At 34.1% G+C, this 23,344-nt stretch overlaps 1 protein-coding gene across 1 annotated transcript; it reads left to right on the top strand.

Moving 5' to 3' along the window:
* The first annotated feature begins 17,827 nt into the window (after positions 1-17,827).
* Positions 17,828-22,984, top strand: LOC123545597 (uncharacterized). Its single transcript, XM_053539919.1, has 4 exons — positions 17,828-18,531; positions 18,917-20,893; positions 21,237-22,005; positions 22,653-22,984. The coding sequence occupies exon 2, from the start codon at positions 19,204-19,206 to the stop codon at positions 20,581-20,583; it is 1,380 nt and encodes a 459-aa protein (XP_053395894.1). The 5' UTR covers positions 17,828-18,531; positions 18,917-19,203; the 3' UTR covers positions 20,584-20,893; positions 21,237-22,005; positions 22,653-22,984.
* Positions 22,985-23,344: the final 360 nt, after the last annotated feature.

Raw genomic sequence — 23,344 nt, 5'->3', positions numbered from 1 at the left:
AAAAAACTGTGGTTTCAGCAATATTCTGTGACATCTCTTGAACAAAATAATAAATCTGTTTCAAAAAAGCTTAATTTACTAAAGAAGATAAACATTCTGGTAGCAAACACTTTATATTTTTTTCATTTATTACTAATTTGAAAATTTTCTGAATCGTGTAGGCCATATAAGGCTTATGTGAACCATGTCCGTACCCTCGTGAACTAGCGTTCAGGTCTGCAGTCAGATCGTACATTTCTGTTATTTAATTCACTGTCCACAAACATAGTTACTGTGTCGGGAATGACAAAGTATGATCTGCCTAATAAAATATCTTTTTTTAAAAATATGCATTTTAGATAATGCATAGTGAACTAATGGATACCTTTCAAATGACATTATTATACGCACACAGAAGGCTAGAATTCCGTGGTTTGCGCATAAATGTATTACATTCACTTTCATGCGCTGTTATGAGATAAACAAGACGGACAATTTCAGTACCTTCTTCCAGTTATTTATGTATATATATTTTACGCTGCCGTAACATATACAATATTTAAGGAAAAAAGATCTCTTGTCTACTAATCGCCAAAGAAAATGAAATGTGTTACATTAAGTATACATGGAAAAAGCTCTTCAGTCATGAGTAACAACGCCGATACATGTTATGCACCATTTTAAATATTTTGAGATGTCATTTTTGCCAAGTTTATATTTCTATGTGTAATATACTGGTCCATACAAGACAAAGCGTTTTTCCGAATATTTACAAATATTATACAGTAATACAAACACGTTACTTTTATGCTAAGACATTCTTAAAATTATAATCCTAAAAATATGACAATTCAACAACAGCTATACTAAACCCATTTTAAATTTTGTAATTCTGTGATGAAATTTATATTGTAAATGTTATCATATCAAAATTCATTCTGACGACGGCGATTTTTACTTTATTTTCAGCTGTCTGATTTAAGTGTTGAAACATCTGATAACCTCCGATTTTAAAAAGAAACCTAGTCTGCTTTCATTGTACAAAAACTGAATGAAGACTACTCAATTAACGCTCAAAAGACTTCGATTTAAATAAAATCTGTTAGAAAATCCGTTGGAACCTAGGAAAATAATAGTAGACTCGGTTGAATTAAGGTTATGAAATGTGCAACTGTCAGAAACAGAAATCTATTATATAGACACATTAAATGACACTATGATCCTAGAGCTTCAAAAATATAACAATAGTGAGAGTCCAAGTACGGGGAGACTTCTCAAGTTTTCTTTCCAAATTTTGACATGTTCGTGTTTGTGTTTTCTTATTACATTTTTTACGATCTTCTACTTACAAAAAGTATGATCAACAAATGCCGTGTACTTGTTAAGTATGAGTAGGATAAGTGTACTTCAAGTTTAAAGCATTCGTAAATATGTGCAAACAATGAGATTTACCATTTATTTACATATAATTACAAACTTTACACTTTTTAAAACTATATTTTCAAGAACATTGTACTTAGAACGCATGTGCTCTCAAGTGATGTTGCTTTGCCAAAGCGCGCCAACAGTTACCGTTGCGAGAGAGTTACCACATTTTCCTAGCAAATAACTAAATGAAAGCAATGGAATGAAAGAGGAAAATGGACTCTCCAAGAACCGAACAGAGTTTTCATTAGTCTAAGATCGTAATAAAACTGGTCGCTTGGACAGTTCTATGTAAAATTTTAATGCAACGGCATCGACCTTCTGTCAACGCCATAATAAGCACAAAGTTTGTGTTTCCTTTGTTTCACCACGGCCGTTATGTTAGCCAATAAAGGTATAAAATAAACATGAAAAGTTGTTTAAATACAAAAAAATGAAAAAATAAAAAGGAAACATTAAAGAAATTCAGTAAAACTCAATGATAAACATAGACTTATTCAATATCTGTTACTTTTGTTTACCAGAACAGATTTTCAGATTACAAGTGAACAATATTTTTGCTGATTGAAGATCATAAATTTAGATAAATATGCGGAAAACAGTGCTCTGTCGATTGAGCTTTCAAATCTATACCATTTATGTTGTGTGTTACATAAAGAATAGTACGGCCATCCTGAATCAAATTCCTTTGTCCGAAAGCCCTTTCAGAGATGACTAGAATGTATTTCAGTATTACAGCAATAATCCAATAAAACAACTGCTCATGACGTGTAGTGTAATTATTTATATTATATTAATGCAATTATTATATATATTAATTTGAATTTGATTTTAACTGTTGTCTGTTAGCAATTAAATGTAATCGCCCACAGTTTGGATGAAATTGTTCAACATGTTCATTTCAACCAAGTTTGACATAGAATGTACATATGACACAGAAAAATGACACATGGAGTGAAAATAAAAGTAAGATATTGGTAAAAATGCAAGGCTAATGTAAAATTCCTGCATTATTTCAAAAGCGTTGCAACGGTTTACTACCTTCTGCACAGTATTGTTTGGTTATTTATAAGAATATGTTGTCAAAATCTTACGTCAATAAGTTTGTACTTCTAGTAACTTTCACAGTACTCACTTTTTTATGGAGTTTTGAGAGATTATTTTTTGCCTTAAATGAGTGGGTTAGTCCCTTTGAACTAATGAACATCATAATATTAATGTATCCCATTTTATCATTGGCAATGTGTTTATTCAGAAATTATTATATTGGGTTTTCATGCATATATTTACTTGACATTACCTTATGCCCTCTAATTGACAGTAACAGTATGGCATATTTCGTACCTACTGATGTCCAAGATGTTTTTGTAAGTGCTCAGATAAAAGAGTTTGATCAACCGTCATCTCAACAAAAACATTTCAGTATTCCTGTATTAATATATTCCCTAGATGCCAAGAGCAGAACTTATTAGCAATTGCCACTGAAATCGACTTCTATTTGTACGACAGGATCAATTACTAGTGTTTCTGGGAAACGCTAAGCTATTTGTCCGAAAGGTAATGTTATTTTTGAAAATTGTATGCTGCTTTTAATACAGTCTGATGGACTTATAGATTTGCCGTTTAAAACTGTAGTAGTAAAAGATCCATTGAGGAGGTAGCTTTAATGCAGGTAGAATATTCTTTAAAGTAATAATGAATATATTGAATAGTGGACATTACAACCCGTAAGAATAACAATAATACATGTAAAATAACGTTTTGACCGAATAGCACTTTCGTTTTATTATTATACCATGCAATATTGAAATATCTAACATTTCATACAGATCAGCTCACGCGGAAAACCCACTTTCCGTTTTTCCTCGAAGGAAAAATCTTGCATAGCGAGGAATTCCTCCGAGTACTGCCTAATTCTGACTCGGAGTACCGACTGTTATAGTTTTATTACTTTAGCGGAATTTCGTCGAGTCACTCCGAGAAATTACTTGACGGAACTCCGAGTCGAAATTATACAGGTAACACTATAATGATTTCCGGTATTTTATGGCCACTCCGCGCGACTCCGAGTCTGTAATAAACAATTAATCGGTCATTTCGAGTGCCGCGAGATGATTTGACGAAACTTCGAGGCAGTATTTCCTAACTTGGACGGATTATTTTTATATAACTAGCTTGTTCTTTTAATTGAATGTATGAAACTGTTGTGAATTTTGATACTGAAATAGTTTCTGACCATGCAATTTAGATTAAGAAGTATATTTATGTATAATAAACTAAATTATTAATCATACGAAATTAAACAAACTTTCAAATCACCGCCGTTAAAGGCAAGTTATTTGTTAAATTTTGATCTTTAAATATTTTCTAACTTTGCGAATTGAATTAAGGAAAAAAGTCGTGTAATAATTTATGCACCAAATTAAGAATAATTTATAAATAGATAAACTTTAAAATAACACCCGCTAAAAGTAAATTGTTAAGTATGATATTGAAATACATGCGAATTAGATTTAGAAGTAAATTTATATAGAACGGACTAAATTATTAATCATATATAATTAAACAAATTTTCAAATGAGCGCCGTTAAAGGAAACTGCTTTGTTAAATTTTGATATAGAAATAATTTCTGACTTGGTGAATTTAATTTAGAAATAATGTTATGAAAATGCACTAAATTATGAATTATTTATAACTAGATAAACTTTAAAAATACGCCCGCTAGGAAAGTAAGTTGTTAAGTATTAAGAATTATATAAAACAAAACAAAATTTCAAATAACTGCCATTAAAAAATAGTGATTTGTTAAATATTATATTGAAATAGGTTTTGACAGTGCAAATTAGATTTAGAAATAAATTGATGTAAAATGGACTAAATTAGAAACTATATAAAACTAGATAAACGTTAAGATAATGGCCGTAAATGAAAAATGACCTTTATTAATTAATGAAAATTATAAGAGAAATGATTAATTTTCATCATGAAAATGCTCTTTCTTTAATGTATTTATTTGGAAGGAATAATAAATAGGATAAAAAATACTACTGCCGTATCCACTCAAAAAGTGATGAAATATCATAAGTAAACAGAAAAATATGGTTTATTTTAAAGTAAGATAAAAAATACTACAGTATTATTTTTACTTACAAATAATGTGTTATTTCGCTTATCACTGAGTAAAGTATAATCACCCTGCTACAAGTAATCTGAAATCTGTCTTCGAAGTTACTCGAGGGCCCTTTTAAATTTGTATAGGTAATTAATTATTCGTCTCGGAGACACTCGAAGGAATTCCGTCAAGTGACTCGGAAACAAAAGAATCCAATATAAGTGTGTATTCCGCTAACTGGATTTCATCTCGAGTCACTTCGCGGATTTCCTTAAAAAAGATTGCACGTGCTTTAGTATAGTTTACTTAATAGCATACAGTAAAGTGTGTGTTTTCACCTTTATGCATGAAGAACATCATTATTGAGGATATGGTATATTCTGTTACGATCTTTTGTGAACTTTTACGAAAATATGTGACTTGAATTAGAGTTATCGGGTGGGATGACAAATACGATACTAACTAAATGAATATATTTGTATAAATATTAAAAATGAGCGAGGATCCAGGGCGGGAGGGAGCCAGGGGGTGGGGTGCGAGGGAAGGTTTTATATTTTCTGGAACATGGCTTTTCATATTCTATTCCTACGCTTAAGCTATGTTTTCTTTATAGGTGGTCACTTTCAACTGAGCATCACTCTCAGTTTGGGCACGTATGTTTAGAGTTATATTAAAACAACAGTATTTCTTGTTACTTATCGGACTGGTATTTGAATTTTCGTCTTAAAAGTTTGTTATTATCTTATTTTAAGGATTGTTCTTGGTATTCGACTTATATTTCTTTTAAATTCAACAAAGTTTTATGATTTAATAATGCATTTTACAGTGATTAGGCTAATACATATATTATACACTTTCAGATAAATTCAACTAACTAGAGATTTGTCTCATAATTTTCGCATACCCTTATGTCCCACGTTGAATGGCATATATTATTTTTGCAAAAGAAACTTGAATTTGTTCTATAGGTTCCGTCAGATGAGTTAAAATAGTAAATCGTTTAAAAATGACCGATATGTTACATAATTTATTGATCCACAATTCTGTCAAAGTAACATTAAAGCAGAAAACATGATATAACTCGTTTCGCTTGGGGTTGATAAACTGTAAAGTGCATTGATCAATTAAGAAAGTAAAGCTTGTTTTGATCGTCAAGAAAAATAAGCTGTTTATTCCGCAAATATTTCAATGTAGGTCGTAAAATTTGAATTTGCGCAAAGAACGATTTTGGAAATTTTGTTGAAATTGACTTCTTTTAACTTTCCGACGCATACCGGTATTTTAGTAAATTATTTTCTATCGAACCTAGTATTTATGCCGAATTTTGGATTTTAACGATTGCGTGTGACAGGTTTTTCTTTATTGAGACGCTTTACGGTAGTTAAACAGGTATATTTTCATGTAACTCAAAAACCTGATTATCTATTTCAGGACAATAAAACATAATGTGATATATTTCTCAGATCGATGCACTTAGCTGCCCGCCCGCTTAGCTCAGTAGGGAGAGCGTTGGTCTACGGATCGCGTCCTCGATTCCCGGGCGAAGCGTATGTTCTCCGTGACGATTTGATAAAAGACATTGTGTCTGAAATCATTCGTCCTTCTCCCCTGATAGTTCATGTGGAGAAGATGGTAGTTACTTGCGGAAAACAGGAACAGAACAGAACATAGGTTTTATTTTGATTTAAGCATGTACAGCTTATCATCAATAATACATACATATTTTAATATTACACAAGCATGCAAATGGCAGGAATTGCATATTAATAAAATATGATAAATGAGAGGGTAGTCTTTATACCCTAATATATATATATATATATATATATATATATATATATATATATATATATATATATATATAAAGAAACGTCAATAGCTCACGTCAATACCAAGAAGTCTTATTACGATAAACATTGATCATACTGTTCCGAAGTTGTACAGGCTTGTACTGGTACAGAATCCAGGAACACTGGTTAGGTTAACTGCCCGCCGTTACAAGACTGAAATACTGTTGAAAAACGGCGTTAAACCCAAAACAAAAACAAACTTGGATCAGGTATGCATCATTCACGTGCAAAATGGGTTATATTAAATTTCCTGTTATTTGATTCTTGGTGTTTTTGAAATAGGGTTATAGGACCGATACAATGAAAACTTTTACAAATGCATTCATTTTCAAATTGTTGCAAATAATCTATACATTTTCCAAGTATGTAAAAAGTGTTAAACATTATTTTTAGTATTCGTAACATTATTAATAAGGCAACATTTTAATGTATTTATCAATTTTACACTTACGTTTGATAACTTCTATGGGGTTAGAAAACACAATTTTAGATACTTACTGATAATGTCTAACATTAAACAAATGCCATAGCAGTTTAAATATTTGTACAGTTTGTGCAGTTCATGCCCAACAATCACATTAAAAATCTTTATAAATTAAATGTATATTTCATTGGCGCTTATTTACAAACAAGCAAACACGGAGTATAGCAATTTATTAGATACATTGTAATTGAGCATACCATATTTAGGAATAGTGGAAAATAATTTTGTTCTAATACGCATTCGTCAAATGCAACATATGTGTCTTGGTGACGTTTTTGCTGTCTATACATGTAAGTATATGTAGAATATGCTCCTAACGTTATGAAACATATGTTTCAACACAAGGTTTAATTTTTATACGCACGTTTGAAAAACGGGACGTATTATGGGAACGCCCCTGGCGGGCGGATGGGCGGGCGTGCGGCGTCCACAGACCTTGTCCGGAGCATATCTTCTACATGCATGGAGGGATTTTGAAGAAACTTGGCACAGTTGTTCACCATCATGAGACGGAGTGTCATGCGCAAGAACCAGGTCCCTAGGTCTAAGGTCAAGGTCACACTTAGAGGTCAAAGGTCAAATTCAAGAATGACTTTGTCCGGAGCATATCTTCTTCATGCATGGAGGGATTTTGATGAAAGTTGACACAATTGTTCATCATCATGAGACGGAGTGTCATGCGCAAAAACCAGGTCCCTAGGTCTAAGGTCAAGGTCACACTTAGAGGTCAAAGGATACAAAAATGAAAAATTCAAGAATGACTTTGTCCGGAGCATATCTTCTTCATGCATGGAATGATTTTGATGTAGCTTGGCACAGTTGTTCACCATAATGAGAGGGAGTGTCATGCGCAAGAACCAGGTCCCTAGGTCTAAGGTCAAGGTCACACTTAGAGGTCAAAGGATACAATAATGAAAACTTTGTCCGGAGCATATCTTCTTCATGCATGAATGGACTTTGATGTAGCTTGGCACAATTGTTCACCATCATGAGACGGAGTGTCATGCGCAAGAACCAGGTCCCTAGGGGTAAGGTCAAGGTCACACTTAGAGGTCAAAGATACAAGAATGAAAACTTTGTCCGGAGCATTTCTTCTTCATGAATTGAGGGATTTTGATACAACTTGGCACATTTGTTCACCATCATGAGACGGAGTGTCATGCGCAGGAACCAGGTCCCTAGGTCTAAGGTCAAGGTCACACTTACAGGCCAAAGGTCAGATACAAGAATGACTTGTCCGGTGCATTTCTACTTCATGCATGGAGGGATTTTGATGTAACTTGGCACAATTGTACACCATCTTGAGACGGAGTGTCATGCACTGGTCCCTTCTTTTGAATTACTTCCCTTTGCTGTTACTATAAATAGCTTATATTTTACTTTTTCATTACAAGTCGTAGGGAAAAATCGAGACCACTTTTCTGTAGTACAACATGCATGTTACATCCAATTCTGAGGTGTATTTTGAGCTATCTCTACCTGGTAAGGATTTTTGTGTGGACTTAGAATTTTGTTTTTTTTTGGGGGGGGGGGATTTTTTATTTTTTTTTTTCTTTTCTTTAAAGATTAACTTCCCTTAGTTGTTACTATAAATAACTTACATTGTAATTTTTTTATAATTGACCGTAGGGAAAAACCAAGACCACTTTTCTGTGGTACAACATTGATGTTACTTTCAAACTTTGGGTGTATTTTAAGGTATCTTGACCTGGTAATGATTTTTTTTTGTGGACTTAGAAAAATAAAAGAATTACAATAATTTCTAAAAAAAAACAACATTGTAAACAACTAGAAAATTAAAATTCTATTTGCAAATACAGGTGCTAATGTAAAGAAATTTGCTGTGACGGGCGTATATTGTGACATTCTGGCACTCTTGTTTATTGATGTCTTGAAGTCTGCATTTGATTATTTTACATCAAAGGAAGGCAAATTTTGATGTCCTTGTAACTGTTTGCTAAATCGACCTTCCTAAGAATCTGTTTACTTTCTTTCAAAACTTAATTTTTGTCAAGAGTTAATAGCTAATAGTCCGAATTATCGTAAACAATCAAACGGCATATGTAGCGGGAACTGCAAATTCTAAAACAATTTAGGAAAACAGATTAAAAATACAGTAATCGACATGATAAAAAACATATTAAGAACAAAATCTATAAGGAGATTCTTTGGAAACAATGAACGTATAATAAAAGCAAACCGGGTTGATTGAATATGTTCGGGAGAGATCAGGAAAAGTATCCCACACGCCACTAGCACCTGTTTAAGCGGAATTCTATTGTAATACCGGTATAGGTCGTCTGCCCCTCGTCCCGGCCGGTATTATTATATGTAAATGTGCACTACTTTTATATCGCAGTGAGACTATGAAAGCCTGTGTATACGCATACATACGTATATCAAAACATAATCCATTATTTAAGAAGTTAACATGATATTTATATTTCTTGTAATGTAAATAAGTTTGCTTTTGTGTTTTGTTACCTAGATTTCACATATTTATGTTTTGTACTGTGTTTCAGTATATCGCACCTACAGGGGCGGAAATAAAGATATTGAATTGAAATGATTTGTCTGTTAAAATAGAAGTAATCAGTTAATCAACGTATACACAGTATTTTATTCTAAAAAGATTTTATCAAGTTTCAAGTTTAAGTTTATTTACAAATAAGCATGAGTCCCACTTTATGTGGGCAGCATCAGCATATACATTTCTATAATACATACATTCAGTAATATATCACATGACAAAAAGGAAAACGGCTACAAATTGTTCATATATAGGGCTATATACAATGATTGATTTCTTATATATAAACACAGTAATACACTTTACAGTAAAATATCTTCTTTGCTCTATGAAAAATAATTGTTTCTCTAAGAAAGAATCCATGTGTGTTTCTTCTTATTATTATTGTTGTTGTGCGTATCATTATTATTATTATTTAAATGTTTACTGTATTATAAATATGTTTTATTATAAATATGTATTGAACTCATAGCTGCCTAAAAATGAAGAGACGAAAGCTTTAGACGAGCAAGAAAGTTAAATACAAGAGAATAGTCTGAAATAACTTGACCAACTGTGAAAGCAGTCTAACTGTACAATCGAAAGTCAGGTTAGACTGCTGATGTAGTCAGTTATTTTCTACATGTATATTTTTAAAAAGCGCTAAGTAATATATATTTAACTGGTGAGAGATATATATGTGTGATGTCAATTGGTCACAGTTATGTTTGAAAATTAATTAGATATTTCATTATCTTGTCACACATTATACTAAGTTTTTTCAGTTTATCCGAATATTTTTTTTTTTCATAAAAACAAGAATAAAGACCAAATTGAAAACGCCGCGATTAAACAACTCTGTAATCTTACACTTTAGAGAAATACATACATAACATAGTCAGTACAAACAAATAAAATACCACAATTGGTATAAAACTTGAAAATGACTGAACATAATCTTACTTTCACAGACTTGTTACATCCTGCAATGTTTCGATTCTTACAATGCAAATTCCTTAAATTCTCGAGACAAACTGTTGAAAATGTATTTATTCTAGGAAAACAAGTTCATTTACAGAATGTTTCAATTCTAAGAATGCATCGAGACTGACTGACACATCTAAATTCCAGAAATTATGACAGTATTAATAAGAGTTACCTGTATAAAAGGGAGTGAGTGGTACGTTTTGATCTTGTCGTTTTGCGTTCGATTCATGGCCACGACTGAAATATAACAAATTTGATAATTGTAAAATGCGGTTTGATGGGATAACGACTTATTGTTCCATCGTTGATGTTGACTGTAACTTAGATAGTACTGTTGATACGCAATTCACATCAACATTTTACAAAGGCATTACGGTAGTGTATATTTTTCTTTCACTGTATGTTCGATTTACTTCTCTACCTGACAGAATTTACAATGATAAAATTTAATATCAGTAATGTATTTACCATTAATCTGTCATAACAAGATGCTTATCTATTAAGTGCTATCAGATTATATGGTTATTATACAACATCCTCTATTAACATGAATGACTTGATTACTCTGGAGTATTCTACATTTGAGAAGATATTTGTTATCTGAGCGGATATTATTGATAGTGCTCAAATACATACCATGTGTAATTGCTTATTAACTTAGTTATTCACTAATTAATGCAACAAAATCGAATAGTTCATGCTATAGAAAAATTGTTTCTTGCAAAAGTAATGCTCACTAGTAAGATAAATACCTGCAGAATCTTCTTGTCATAGCAACACTGTTTTAAATAGTCCCTTGTAACTTTTTGTATTGTTTTTTTTTCTAACCTGTTCTCATTTCGTTTGCAGTACCATCCAAACTAACGGTCTCGTAGCTTTGACAAAAATATGTAATACAAAATTAAAGATCTACCACAGATAAATGTATTTTTTTGTACATGTATTTCCATAATTGTAATTATAGACAATTTGCATCAAAGATTTGAACAATTTCTAGATACAAACTGACAGTGATATATATTAGGCCAAGACCATGTGTATGTTGTGTAAACATTTTATTGAAGTAATGTTGCAGTATGCACAGTATTTGATTTACTAAGTTTCTACAATGTATGATAGCTAATGTATTTTTTAAAGCTATACTGAATAAAGATTGACTGGATAAGTTTGCCAAACTCATTAATTCAGGAAAGGGAAAAATTGTCGTCTTGTAGTATAACTGCAATTTACAAGTATTATCAGAGAAATTTTCTTAAAGTGCATGTGGTCGAAAGAAATAGGTCAGTAGGTTGTTGCGGGTCTAAACGGTATCGTGTCTACGAAACCATTTAATTTCAACTGCATTAATTATGAAGTAGGCAAATGAAGTCTGTGTTGATACAAGTGACACATTTATAAGGTATCACCGAACTGAATCGTATAACAATGCACTGAACATTTCGATGGTATTCCTTAACGATTTATTACATCATTTTATGTACAATTCAACATCCCGGGTGCTTGTAACATTAGAAAAATGTATATGAGTTGCATGTTGATGAAAAAGTACGTTGCTGATGCATATCGTTCAAAAGAAAAGAAAGAAATAAAATTTCCCCTAGGGCTTAATTACTAGAGAGAACATATAAAGTTGAATTACATTGCAGTGATTAATAGAGCGGTAATTATAACAAATAATGACTACAGCCTTGATAAAAGTATTTGTTAAGACTGTTGTCTAGAATCACAAAATCTGATTGGCTTTTGGGAAAATATTAATCTATCTTTAAATCAAGTTCATGTGTTTTAAACAAGCTATTCAGCACACGCCGCTTCTAATTATACTTTTGCGTGATAAAAATAAAAACAGAAATAAGCTAATATTTGGAGAAAATGTTCTTTAATGTACAACAAAAACAAATTCAGCATTTACTTTATCTGCAAGGAAAAGGGCAAACCAACGACTGCCCTAATGGAACAGCGTATTTATCGCCGTCATCTATACATAATACACAATCATAAAAGTCAAAATCTGTTTATAGAGTTTCTTAGTGTCTAAATGTTGATAGATACGATGCAACTTCGCCGTTCACCGCCGGTCAAAAATGATATAAAATGTTAATTTCACCGTCAGTACATAACTACTGACTCAGCCCAGACAACGATCCACTTTCCTATTTCAAACCCACTGACAAGCCCTGTCATCGTAAATTATGGGTTTAGAATGTGCAATTAAATAAAAACAAGCAGATAAAAGATGTAAACAGTACCACTTTTTAAGTAGAAAATGCATTTCAAATTATACAATAATGGAATAAACTGATTATAATGAGTTTATTGAAAATAAACTATTGGGTATTTAAGTCTCGCAGTAAATAGATGTAGATCAAGCATTCAGATACACTGTTTTCCCTTATTGCAAATGTAATAATTTAAATAGACACAATAATAAACGCAAGTCGAGTTTGTTTTATTTTGATGAGCACACTGACACAATTATAGGCCCCATATAAAATTAAGCAGAGAAAGCCATCACTGGTGGGTACCTAGGTGCAACCATCAACCATCCGTAAGCCAGCTGGATGGTTCCTCGCATGAAAGAACTCTACACTCGGTTCCGAATCCACAGCAGCCAGCTGCATAATCATATTAATCATGACACAATTCAATTCAATTCAAATGTATTCAGGCATAAGATCATAAAACTTTATATATAACTTGTACAGTAAAATACATGTATACAATAATCAATATATTTAAAATGCTTTGATTAAAATTCTATAAAAATCGTAGTATAGATATGAAAGATTTCATAGTTTATGACATAGAAAATTGATATGATCTTAACGCCTGGGATAACCCATTAAAGTAAAACTAATCACTTATTTCCAATTTAGTGTTTTCAATATGAACAGCCTATAGGCCGTATTAAAACATCTGTGGATGTCTCTAAATTGTGTTTGTTTGTATTTGTAACATGTGCAATTGTTGAGTTTTGGTCAACCCGGAGTTAGAGGGCGTGGACTGTAGAATGCATTTCAACTGCCGTCCACGAATAGACTCGATCAAACCGGGCCTGAACCATTTTCATGGTGTTCCGAAATTTTATTGTTTGATGCAAAGTTTCTCCATTGTCATTTTATTGTATCGTATCAAAGTTCTCAACTTCAAACTTTGGTGCAAGGCGAGTGAGTGAGCTGGATTTTACGGCGACTCGACACAAAAAGGTCATATATCGCCGAGAAGACGTAAATTGTAAAACATAAGTAAAACGTATATACATATAAAGAGTTAAAAATACAAGGGGCAAACAATAATATTGTAAAATATGTGTCTCAAATATTTTATGTTCAGATTTTGTGATACATGCCTATCGGCTTTAACCCTTAGCCTGCTAAATTTCTAAAATGGACTGGTCCATCATTCAATTTGGGCGATACCATTTATTATTCGAAGGGGTGTTCAATGAAAATTTACTGAATGAATAGCGAACAGTGCAGACCATGATCAGCACTGGTCGCAAAGGCAGAATTTCTTGCCGCCAGCAGGCTAAAAGTTAAAAAAGATAAAATATTGGCGATTAAAACTTTTCAAACAACTTTTTCAGTAATTGGAGTGAAAACAGTAACTGGAGTGAAAACATTTAGCACACAGAGGGAAAGATAGCTGAATGCGACAGATGTGTGCATTATATACTCGTTTTTTTTTTGTTCTTTTTCTTTTTTTTTTTTGTGGTAAAATACTATTGTAACTAAACAAAATTACGAGATGCATTAGATGTTCCTAAGTTCATTAGCATACAATGAAATTAAATCCTTTAGAAAAGAAACATAGAATACAACTAAGCAAAGTAATAGTAGACTCATTTAGATTGAGTCTAATCAAGAGTTGTAGTGAAATATGCAGCACCCTTCACGCCCCTGCGGAGGATCACTTCACTACAGATGTCTTATTACTTGAGAATGATAGTATGGATCGCTCACCTGAGTAATATGAGCTACATGTTTCAAATGTCAAACTGATGATAAAACATTAATATTAAGTCAGTAGGTCACACTCATGGTCAATGAAATTCAGTTTTACGATTTGTGTGCAAAACTGTGTAGGTCATCAAAATTTCAAGGCTGTATCTAATAAAACAAGGAAGTAGGTCAGTAGGTCAAGGTCACTGTCAAGCGACATCATATTACTTGGGGTCATCAGGTAATTATAATTAAACAGTCTTGGAAATAGGATCAGATGATTTTTTAAGTATTTTTCCTATATAAATCACATAATAACTATGTGACCCCAGGGCGGGGCCTCTTAACCCCAGGGGCATAATTTGAATAATTTTGGTAGAGGACTACTAGACAATGCATCATACCAAATATCAAAAGCCTAGGTCATATGGTTTCAGACAAGAAGATTTTTAAAGCTTTTTCCTATATAAGTCTATATAAAACTTGGGACCCCTAGGGCAGGGCCTCTTTTCACCCAAGTGGTACAATTTGAATAATTTTGGTTGAGGACCATAAGACAATGCTACAAACAAAATATCAAAGATCTAAGTGTTGTGGTTTCAGACAAGAAGATTTTTAAACTTCTTTTCCTATATAAGTCTATGTAAAACTCGGGACCCTCGGGGATGGGCCATATTTGACCCTAGGGAGATAATTTGAACAATCTTGGTAAAGGACCACTAGATGATGCTACATGCCAAATATCAAAGCCCTAGGCTTTGTGGTTTTGTACCAGAAGATTTTCAAAGTTTTCCCTATATGTCAATATAAACCATGTGACCCCCGGGGCGGGCCATATTTGACCCTAGGAGGATAATTTGAATAATCTTGGTAGAGGACCACTAAATGATGCTACTTACCAAATATCAAAGCCCTAGGCCATGTGGTTTTGTACATGAAGATTTTCAAAGTTTTCCCTATATAAGTCTATATAAACCATGTGACCCCCGGGAAGGGGCCATATTTGACCCTAGGGGATAATTTGAACAATTTAGGTAGAGGACCACTAGAGGATGCTACACACCAGATATCAAAGCCCTAGGCCCTGTGGTTTTGGACAAGAAGATTTTTAAAGATTTTCCTTTCGGTTGCCATGGCAACCAGAGTTTTGCTTGGAATTCAATTCTTTGAATAATTTTGAAAGGGGGCCACCCAAGGATCATTCCTGTGAAGTTTGGTGAAATTCTGCCCAGTGGTTTTCAAAAAGAAGATTTTTGTAGAAATTGTTGACGGACGACGGACGACGTACTACGCACGACGGACATCAAGCGGTTACAATAGCTCACCTTGTCACTTCGTGACAGGTGAGCTAAAAACACTTGACGCACTTTAAATGACTTATGAAGCTTTATATTATAACGATCCCTTCTGAAGCCTTCTAACAAACAGCTCGCGCGAATCGAGTGATAATAATGGAATAAGGATAGAGAAATGTTGTAACTCAAATGTTCCAGCAAATGTACGGAACACCGGATGAGGTTTCAGGCAGCCAAGACAAAATTTACAGATTAAAAAAAAAAGATAAGGTTATAATGTTCTCTAGCGGAATTGCGATTTACATAAGTAATTGTATTACAGGAAACAGTTACAGTTTTATACTAACCGATTATACTGGGTGATATTCAAGAGTCTTCTGTAGTTACTGTATTTCTACGCAATTAATCAGTTAATAAATCTTGATCAGCTGTTACCTCAACAGCAACATCTCAGTAATACCTAGATTGTATCCTCAAGATGTCAAAAACACTGGTAATCAATATCAATAGCTTTCAGATGAAGAAAACTTAATAGAATTTGTGAAAAGATCATTTAAGCATAGAACGCTGCCAAGCAATGAAAATAGCAGACTTGGTTTAATTGAAGTTGATTGTTCATGAAGGTAATGAAATGTGCAACACCCTTCACACCTCCTAGCACCGGCTTAAGTGGAATTCATAAGTGGGATACTTAACAAATAGTAAACATGAATGTACTCCATGATCACGACGGACAAGAAAATATAACAACATTGTGTCAAAGTACTAAGAGACATTTTACAGCCATCACAAGACACATAAAAACTATTGTTTTATTAATGAAAAACGTATGTCTCCCATCATCGCGCAGAAATAGTAAAATGCCACAAATTAAGGGAAATAACACCATGGAAAACCACTTAACCATTACATTCCAACAATGTACACAACACGGCTTGGTAATGGTAACTCCTGTGAAGTCGACGTAAATCTGTTCTATTATATATGAGACGAGGCCTAAACATCATAAAATTGTATGAATCAAGGGTCTTAACTGTGCTGAAAAATGCCTATAATGTGCACAACTAGGCTTGGCAATTATTAAATATGGTGCATCTGATGGTATCTGAGCAGTCGCCCGGACAAGGAAAAATTCGACAGATCAAGAGCAAAAGCTCCACTGAAAATCACTGAACCGGATAATGTATGTACATGTACAACTACAACTAGACTTAGCACTGATCATTCATGTACGTTTGGGTGGAAATCCACCCAATAATAATAAAGGAGTGACCAAAACATGAAATTTGTCGAATCAAGGGCCTTGACTCCGCTGAAAATCATCAAACCAGACAATGCTGACGATATGCATAGCTAGGTTTGGTAATGATCACACGAATGTCTCCCCAACTACATGTTGGAGACATAATAAGGCCAGAGTTCTTTGATTTTTCGTTACTCAGACCCGCCGACCCTATTTTCCGTCATTTTCGAAAAAAAAAATTGAAATTTCAAAATTTTCAAAACTTTTTTTGGGCGACGATCAATGTTTCGCAGAGTTCTGACGACGACAACGTTAATATTCGTCTTCGCATTAGCCGTCAGTGTCATATAGGCGCGATTTCCGCTCCAAAGTAAGCGTCTACTGTACACAAACAATGTGTTAAAATTAGCAAATTATTTTCAACAAATTGTGCGCAATGGATAAGCGAAATCTCTGGTTTGGGATACGATAAATTGGGAGTACAACAAACAAAAATAAATTTTGCAAAGGTCAAGAGGATGAAAGTGTAAAAAACTTTGTTTGGAGAAATTTAGATGAAGAAACACGAGAAACGGTTACTGTGTCTGGAATATTTGCCAGAAAAACATTTGAAGATGTACCGGACGTTAATAATAACAACGGAAATATCGAATGCGAATTCGAAATGCCTCTTGGTGTTTTATATGACATGGGCATGAGATACATTGAGGTTACCCAAGGGCAAGGAGGAACAAAGTCCTGCCAACAAAATGCATCAGTTTCAGCCTTTGATATGCTGATGAAACTATCCAAGACTTATGACAAGTTGCCCGATAGGAGGTATTTTTTTTATATTCCAGCGCATACGAACCCCCTTTGGGGACCTACTAATGTTTTCCCAAAAGCATCCATTTTTTGACTATTAAATATAACACAAATAAATATACTATATTGAGTGGCCGTAGCATGCCAAGTGGTTCAGGTCACTGTCCCAACAAATCAATAACTATGAAATAAAGATGATTGGTCTAAAATGTTTGTGAATAAAAAGTATATGCATGTTCATGTACAAAATAAAACCAGCAAGTCAGACAGCTGAAAAAGACGGATGGTTTGCTACTGAATCTTCGATTTAATACTTGCCGAAGATGTAATGACCGAGGCAAACAGTTAAGTTTATTAATACTCGAAAAGCTTCCCAAACTGTATTTAGCCCGGCTATGTTACTGTTAAATGGTCGTATTCCTATAAAACTATCCTAAAATGTTAAACCGAAATGAAAGTTTGAGAGCTATAGACTGGCACTAAGCTGTAGACTTGAGTTCAAGCTGTAGACCACTCATATGGCAAGAGCTAATGACTGACAATTTTTACAAGGATTTGTGTAAAAAATATCAACTGTTGGATGTATATAAAAGACTGATTCTAACAGTTGGTTTTTAGTATGCATTTGTTTTACCTTTTAAATTATTTCAGGAAACCTTACACAGCCAAGGACAGGCTATATAATGACCTGATCACTAAGTCTGAAGAATGTAAAGTTGGTTTCAAATCCCAGCAGGTGGACACCACAGGGGTGCGGATAGTAAGCGACCTGGCAAGTGTTCTTTGGACGTTAGACCCTTTCCATGAAAAGTTTTTACTTCGATCAATGCCTATTCCAAAACCGTTTGATGCTTTCCATGGTTACAATGACTGGAAGAAACAGCACAAACGCGAGCCACAGGTTTGTAGGAATGATAACAATGTTTACGTAAAAAAAATTAAACAAATATTTTATAAACTACTTTCAACAAAGTAGTACCTTTAATACATCATATATTAAAAACAAGGCGTTTGAAAAATTCGGTATCAGTTTCATACAAACGACAGGGAGATGCACCCGGGTTTCTCTATATCCAACATTTTATGGCTAGTACTCTGTACCCCTTCCCTATAATAAAGGTCATAAAATGACTGCTTGTGGGTAATTGACAGAATAAGAACTATTATATAATTATTAAATAATGGCAATGTAATTTTCAAGTTTTAAATATAAATATTAATTGATGAAACTTTTGATATTTACTGAACATTTTAAATGCAGGTCCCTTGCTTATGCTATGTTTCAGGTTACTTATACAGAGCTGGAGACCGTTTCAGAAAAACTTGCGAAGGTTTTGGCATTGCCGTATTTCCTTGCGGACAGATGTGACGTATTTCGATCCAGTCTTAACAAATTTCATGATATTGTCTTGAAATACATGCGGTACCTAAAGAACATGAACAAAAGAGTGGCAGCATCACACCTGTCCACCACACCTGTACGTTCATTCAATGATAATAGGTCTTTAAAATTATTGAGGCATCTCAAGAAATTGATCCATGCTATAAGAGTGTTGTCAATGAGTTAGAGCATATGGTAAGCTATAAACAAATTGATTTAACTGACTTCGAGCCAGAGGACATTGTGAAAAGGAGGACATGGCTATGTAACCTTAAGCTCCAATTTGCCTTTGGTAAATTTACATATGCACATGGAAACCACATGGGTAATCTAACAGTTATCTGGAAGCAACCCCCAGTTTCAGAGAGAGCCAGTAGTGAAGATATCAGACTGCTTACTGAAATAAAAAATGTTGTTCCTAAATTTGCCACAAGAGCAATGCGGAGAGAATTCATGGAACTGTATTCAAAAGTTACAAAAGACAAGCCTGCCATTTTACGATCCATGTATAGGTATCTTACAGGTCACTCATTTGCTGCAGAAAACAGAGATGAGGAGAGTGTGGACAACAATGTTTGTGAATTCCTTCTCGGTTCTGATGACCCAAAGCTTGCTGTTGACCTCAGGAAGAATAACGGTAAGGTAAGGGATCCGAAGTACAATGTCTTTTGGAAAGAGCTGGAAATTTACTTAGATGAAAAAAGTGTAGTGCATGAGCGTCGTCAGTCTCAAACTACCTACATGCCATTTGCTGTCTCAGTGGCAGATCTTCGAAATCAATCACTGGAAAGACTGCCAACAGATAAAGTTGCCCCGTCAATGTCATGGATTCGTCTTAACTTCATGCCTGGAAATCCTTACTCAAATTCTGCAATGAACTACACAGCCAATTTTAATGTTAAGCATTCAGTGCAACAGAGACTTCTTAGGGCCAAACATCCTGACTCTGGTTATGCATTTACACAGTTCACATACCTAAAGCAATATGCTGTAGAGTTGAGAGACCATTCTATAATGCAGTGTCTGGATGATAAAGCAATCATTCCAATCAGAGAACCAAATAGACCTACCTCGGCTTGCCAGCGAAAACACCATGGCAGCCTTGTTGCTGGAGAAAACAATTTGTTGACACTTGATCATGATTATCATTTGTGTGGAATTGTGCCCTCGGTTTGTCTGCTGGTTGATATTCCGGAACATTTTAGGGATACGTTTTATCATGGAGATGTTCATATTACTCTAAAAGAAAAGGTTCTACAACCTTCCAGCCCAATTAGACATGCTACTGAAACAACAAAAATCACTAGGGAAGTATGTAGTGATGATGACGTTAACTGTAACAAACCAGTTCTTTTGAGATATACTGATGGCGGTCCAGACCATAGGACAACCTATCAGTCAGTTCAAATGGCAGCCATAGAAGAATTCATTTCATTAGATCTTGACATGTTTATAGCTTGTAGAACGGCTCCAAACCAGTCGTATAATAATCCTGCTGAAAGAATAATGTCCTTACACAACTTAGGTCTTCAAAATGTGGCTGTCACGAGCAAGCATGGAACCTGGTCATGAAATGCAAATAAAAACCCTTAATTCACTGAAAACTTTTCGTAGAAGGGCAAGTCCAACTCTCAAGGAGGCACTCACAAAGTCTATGGATACTCCATTGAATGCTGTTAAAGATAACTTTTCCAGACTGCAAAGAAAACATGGTTCTGTCAGTGTCCATGATGCTTGCTCATATGATGAAATGGTAACCATAAAAGAGATGCTGAAAGTTATTGATCCTGATATCAATCCTGACAAACCAAAGAAAGTTGAGCGTCCCCTTATGAAGTCTTTCTACGAGCGACACTGTAGAGTGCGCCATTACAGTTTTCAGGTGGGACACACTAATTATTTTTCAATAAATCTTCAGTTTAAACTTAATAATTTTGTGTCAGTAGGGATGAAAGCTTTTTCATTCTCTCTAGTTCTTTCAAAAGCTTTAAATAAATGTGCAGAACTTGTTCACAGGACCATCATTTTACAGCCCTATTGATATTACATGCAACCATAAATCTGAAATTAAAATTGCAGTAAAAAGAACATAGTAGTCAGGCATATGAGGTTTAACAAGATTTTACTACATATAAAGTTAAAAATGTAGTTCAAACTTTGTTCCTAAATGCTTTTTAAAATTCTTTGTACCAAGTTGTTGTTTTTATAGAAAAAAAATCTTTCAGATCAAGAAGTGCAACCCTGAGAGTGTAGATAAATGCCCGTATTGTTCAATCAATGAACCACGTCTTCCACCAGCGGTATTTGCCAAGCTGCAGTTTCTTCCAGATCCTGTCATAGACACCAACACTGGAAAACACAAGAACTTCTGCGATGTCCTTGGTACACATACTGACGACTCACAAATTCCTTCACGCATGGAGAAGCCAGTGGCTACGGATAGGGACAAAAAGTTTAAATCTATTTTGGTAGCAGTTAAGCTGTTGTGCTCTTTTCCCACAGCTTTAGTTTTTTTAAAAAATCTTCTGGGCAGCATTGAAACTTTTCTTGTGGAAGTCTGGTTTGAATAATGCATACCTATGACTTTTTTGAATTGACCATGTATGACTTAAAGTCTCATTTTATGGTTTTCCAATATTTTTTTTTGGTATATTAAGAGATTTTGTTTGTGAAGTTTTTGTTAATTGTTGAATTAAAATGTGTATATAAGTTTCAAACCAACTTGTAGCTTGAATTTTATGTTTACAAAATCAAGTCATTTTTTTTCAGGAAAGGTGAGAAGTTTTGTGATCTGTCAAGAATGCGGTAAGCGGAGGTTGACATACAGTGCAGGTCGTCTCACACCGGTGGAGGAGAGAGCTTTACGTACAGTGCAGGACGAGTTGTTGTATTACTGTGGTTCCTGCCTCTTTCCTGGAGGGTCGTATCAGGACAAGATTGTTGTCAAAGAGGGGCTGAACTATCAGTCTCCAATAGAAACACAGTATTATTCGGGTATCATTTAATATCTGCAATATCACCTCTGTGTGCAACACCTCTCAAGAGCAAAAACCTTACAACAAAGCTGCTCTTTTCTTTCCCATTTTAGTAGTTGAAATTCTTAATAAATTATCCACTAAAAGACCAAATACCTCTGCACAACAAACACATAAAGTCTTCCTTAGTTGTGGTGTTTACTCTTGAGAGGTTGCACTGTATCTGTAGTTCAATTCCTAGGTGAGGATATGTTCTCCCTGAACACAGCACTGGTGTCTAGTCATTCATTCTCCAAGTTTGATTTATGTGGGGCAGATATCATTTACATGCAGAGAACAGTGAGATTTTGTTGAAAAATGGTGTTAAACCAATATCAAACAAGTAACTTTATCTATATGTACAATATGCTGAAAACTGTTTCTTATAAATAGTCAGTCCCCTTGTTATAGACTTTCATTAATGTACTCAGGCAGTCAGGTGGTTTATTCAGTCTGTTGTCACTTGCTAGTCACTACTGAGTGTTTCAAAAAGGGTTAGTTAATGTGTAAGGATGATTGCTGGTGAGAAATAAAAGTGGTTGTTGAGAAATAAAACAAAACAACAAATCATTATATTTACAGTTGTTTTATTTTTAAATCAATATTGAATTTGTACATATATTTCAGGTGTCACCCAAGTATTTGACGAGGTCTGTTTTTACTGTGGCGATTCTGAGGTGGAAAACTCTGACGAAATTCAGGAGCTGAAATCATCTTACAGTATTGTTAGGCCAATCTGCCATTCTTGTATAGCGAAAGGCTACAAACCATCTACGAGGAATGCAAAAAAAACCCAAGAAATAATTAATACATAATAAACTATACATGCCCTTAGACTGAAAGTGATTTTAAAGTGATTTTGATAGTTTTCGTTAGAAATAAATGATCAGTCTATGTTCATAGATAATAAAAATTTAACCACAGAATGGTAATTTTCTTTGTATTACAGGTTAAATGTGTTTTTAGATACTTTCAGGCAACACATGTGAAGTGATCACTTATCGTCTGTTGTTTTACTGCCATTTTATTTTATTTTTTTCCCTCCTCCTGCCAACATTTTTCTGACCAGAATCCGAGTAACAAAAAATAAAAAAACTCTGGCCTAAGCGTATACGAATGCAGTATTTAAAGCTCATCAAACCCATTACAAAATTTAAAGGATTGCAGGATGAATGAACTTTATGATGACCAAATTGCACAGTTAAGGTATTAGGCCCATAATAGAGTACCTCCTTTTTGAAGAGTATTTAATTCCTACCATAAACCTACTTTGACAGCAATTTTCAGGGGGGGCGTAGGTTCAAGCCCTACTGGGACCC

Source organism: Mercenaria mercenaria, chromosome 3, assembly GCF_021730395.1.
Source record: "Mercenaria mercenaria strain notata chromosome 3, MADL_Memer_1, whole genome shotgun sequence".
Taxonomy (NCBI): Eukaryota; Metazoa; Mollusca; class Bivalvia; order Venerida; family Veneridae; genus Mercenaria; species Mercenaria mercenaria.
This window is presented reverse-complemented; position numbering and strand designations above follow the sequence as displayed.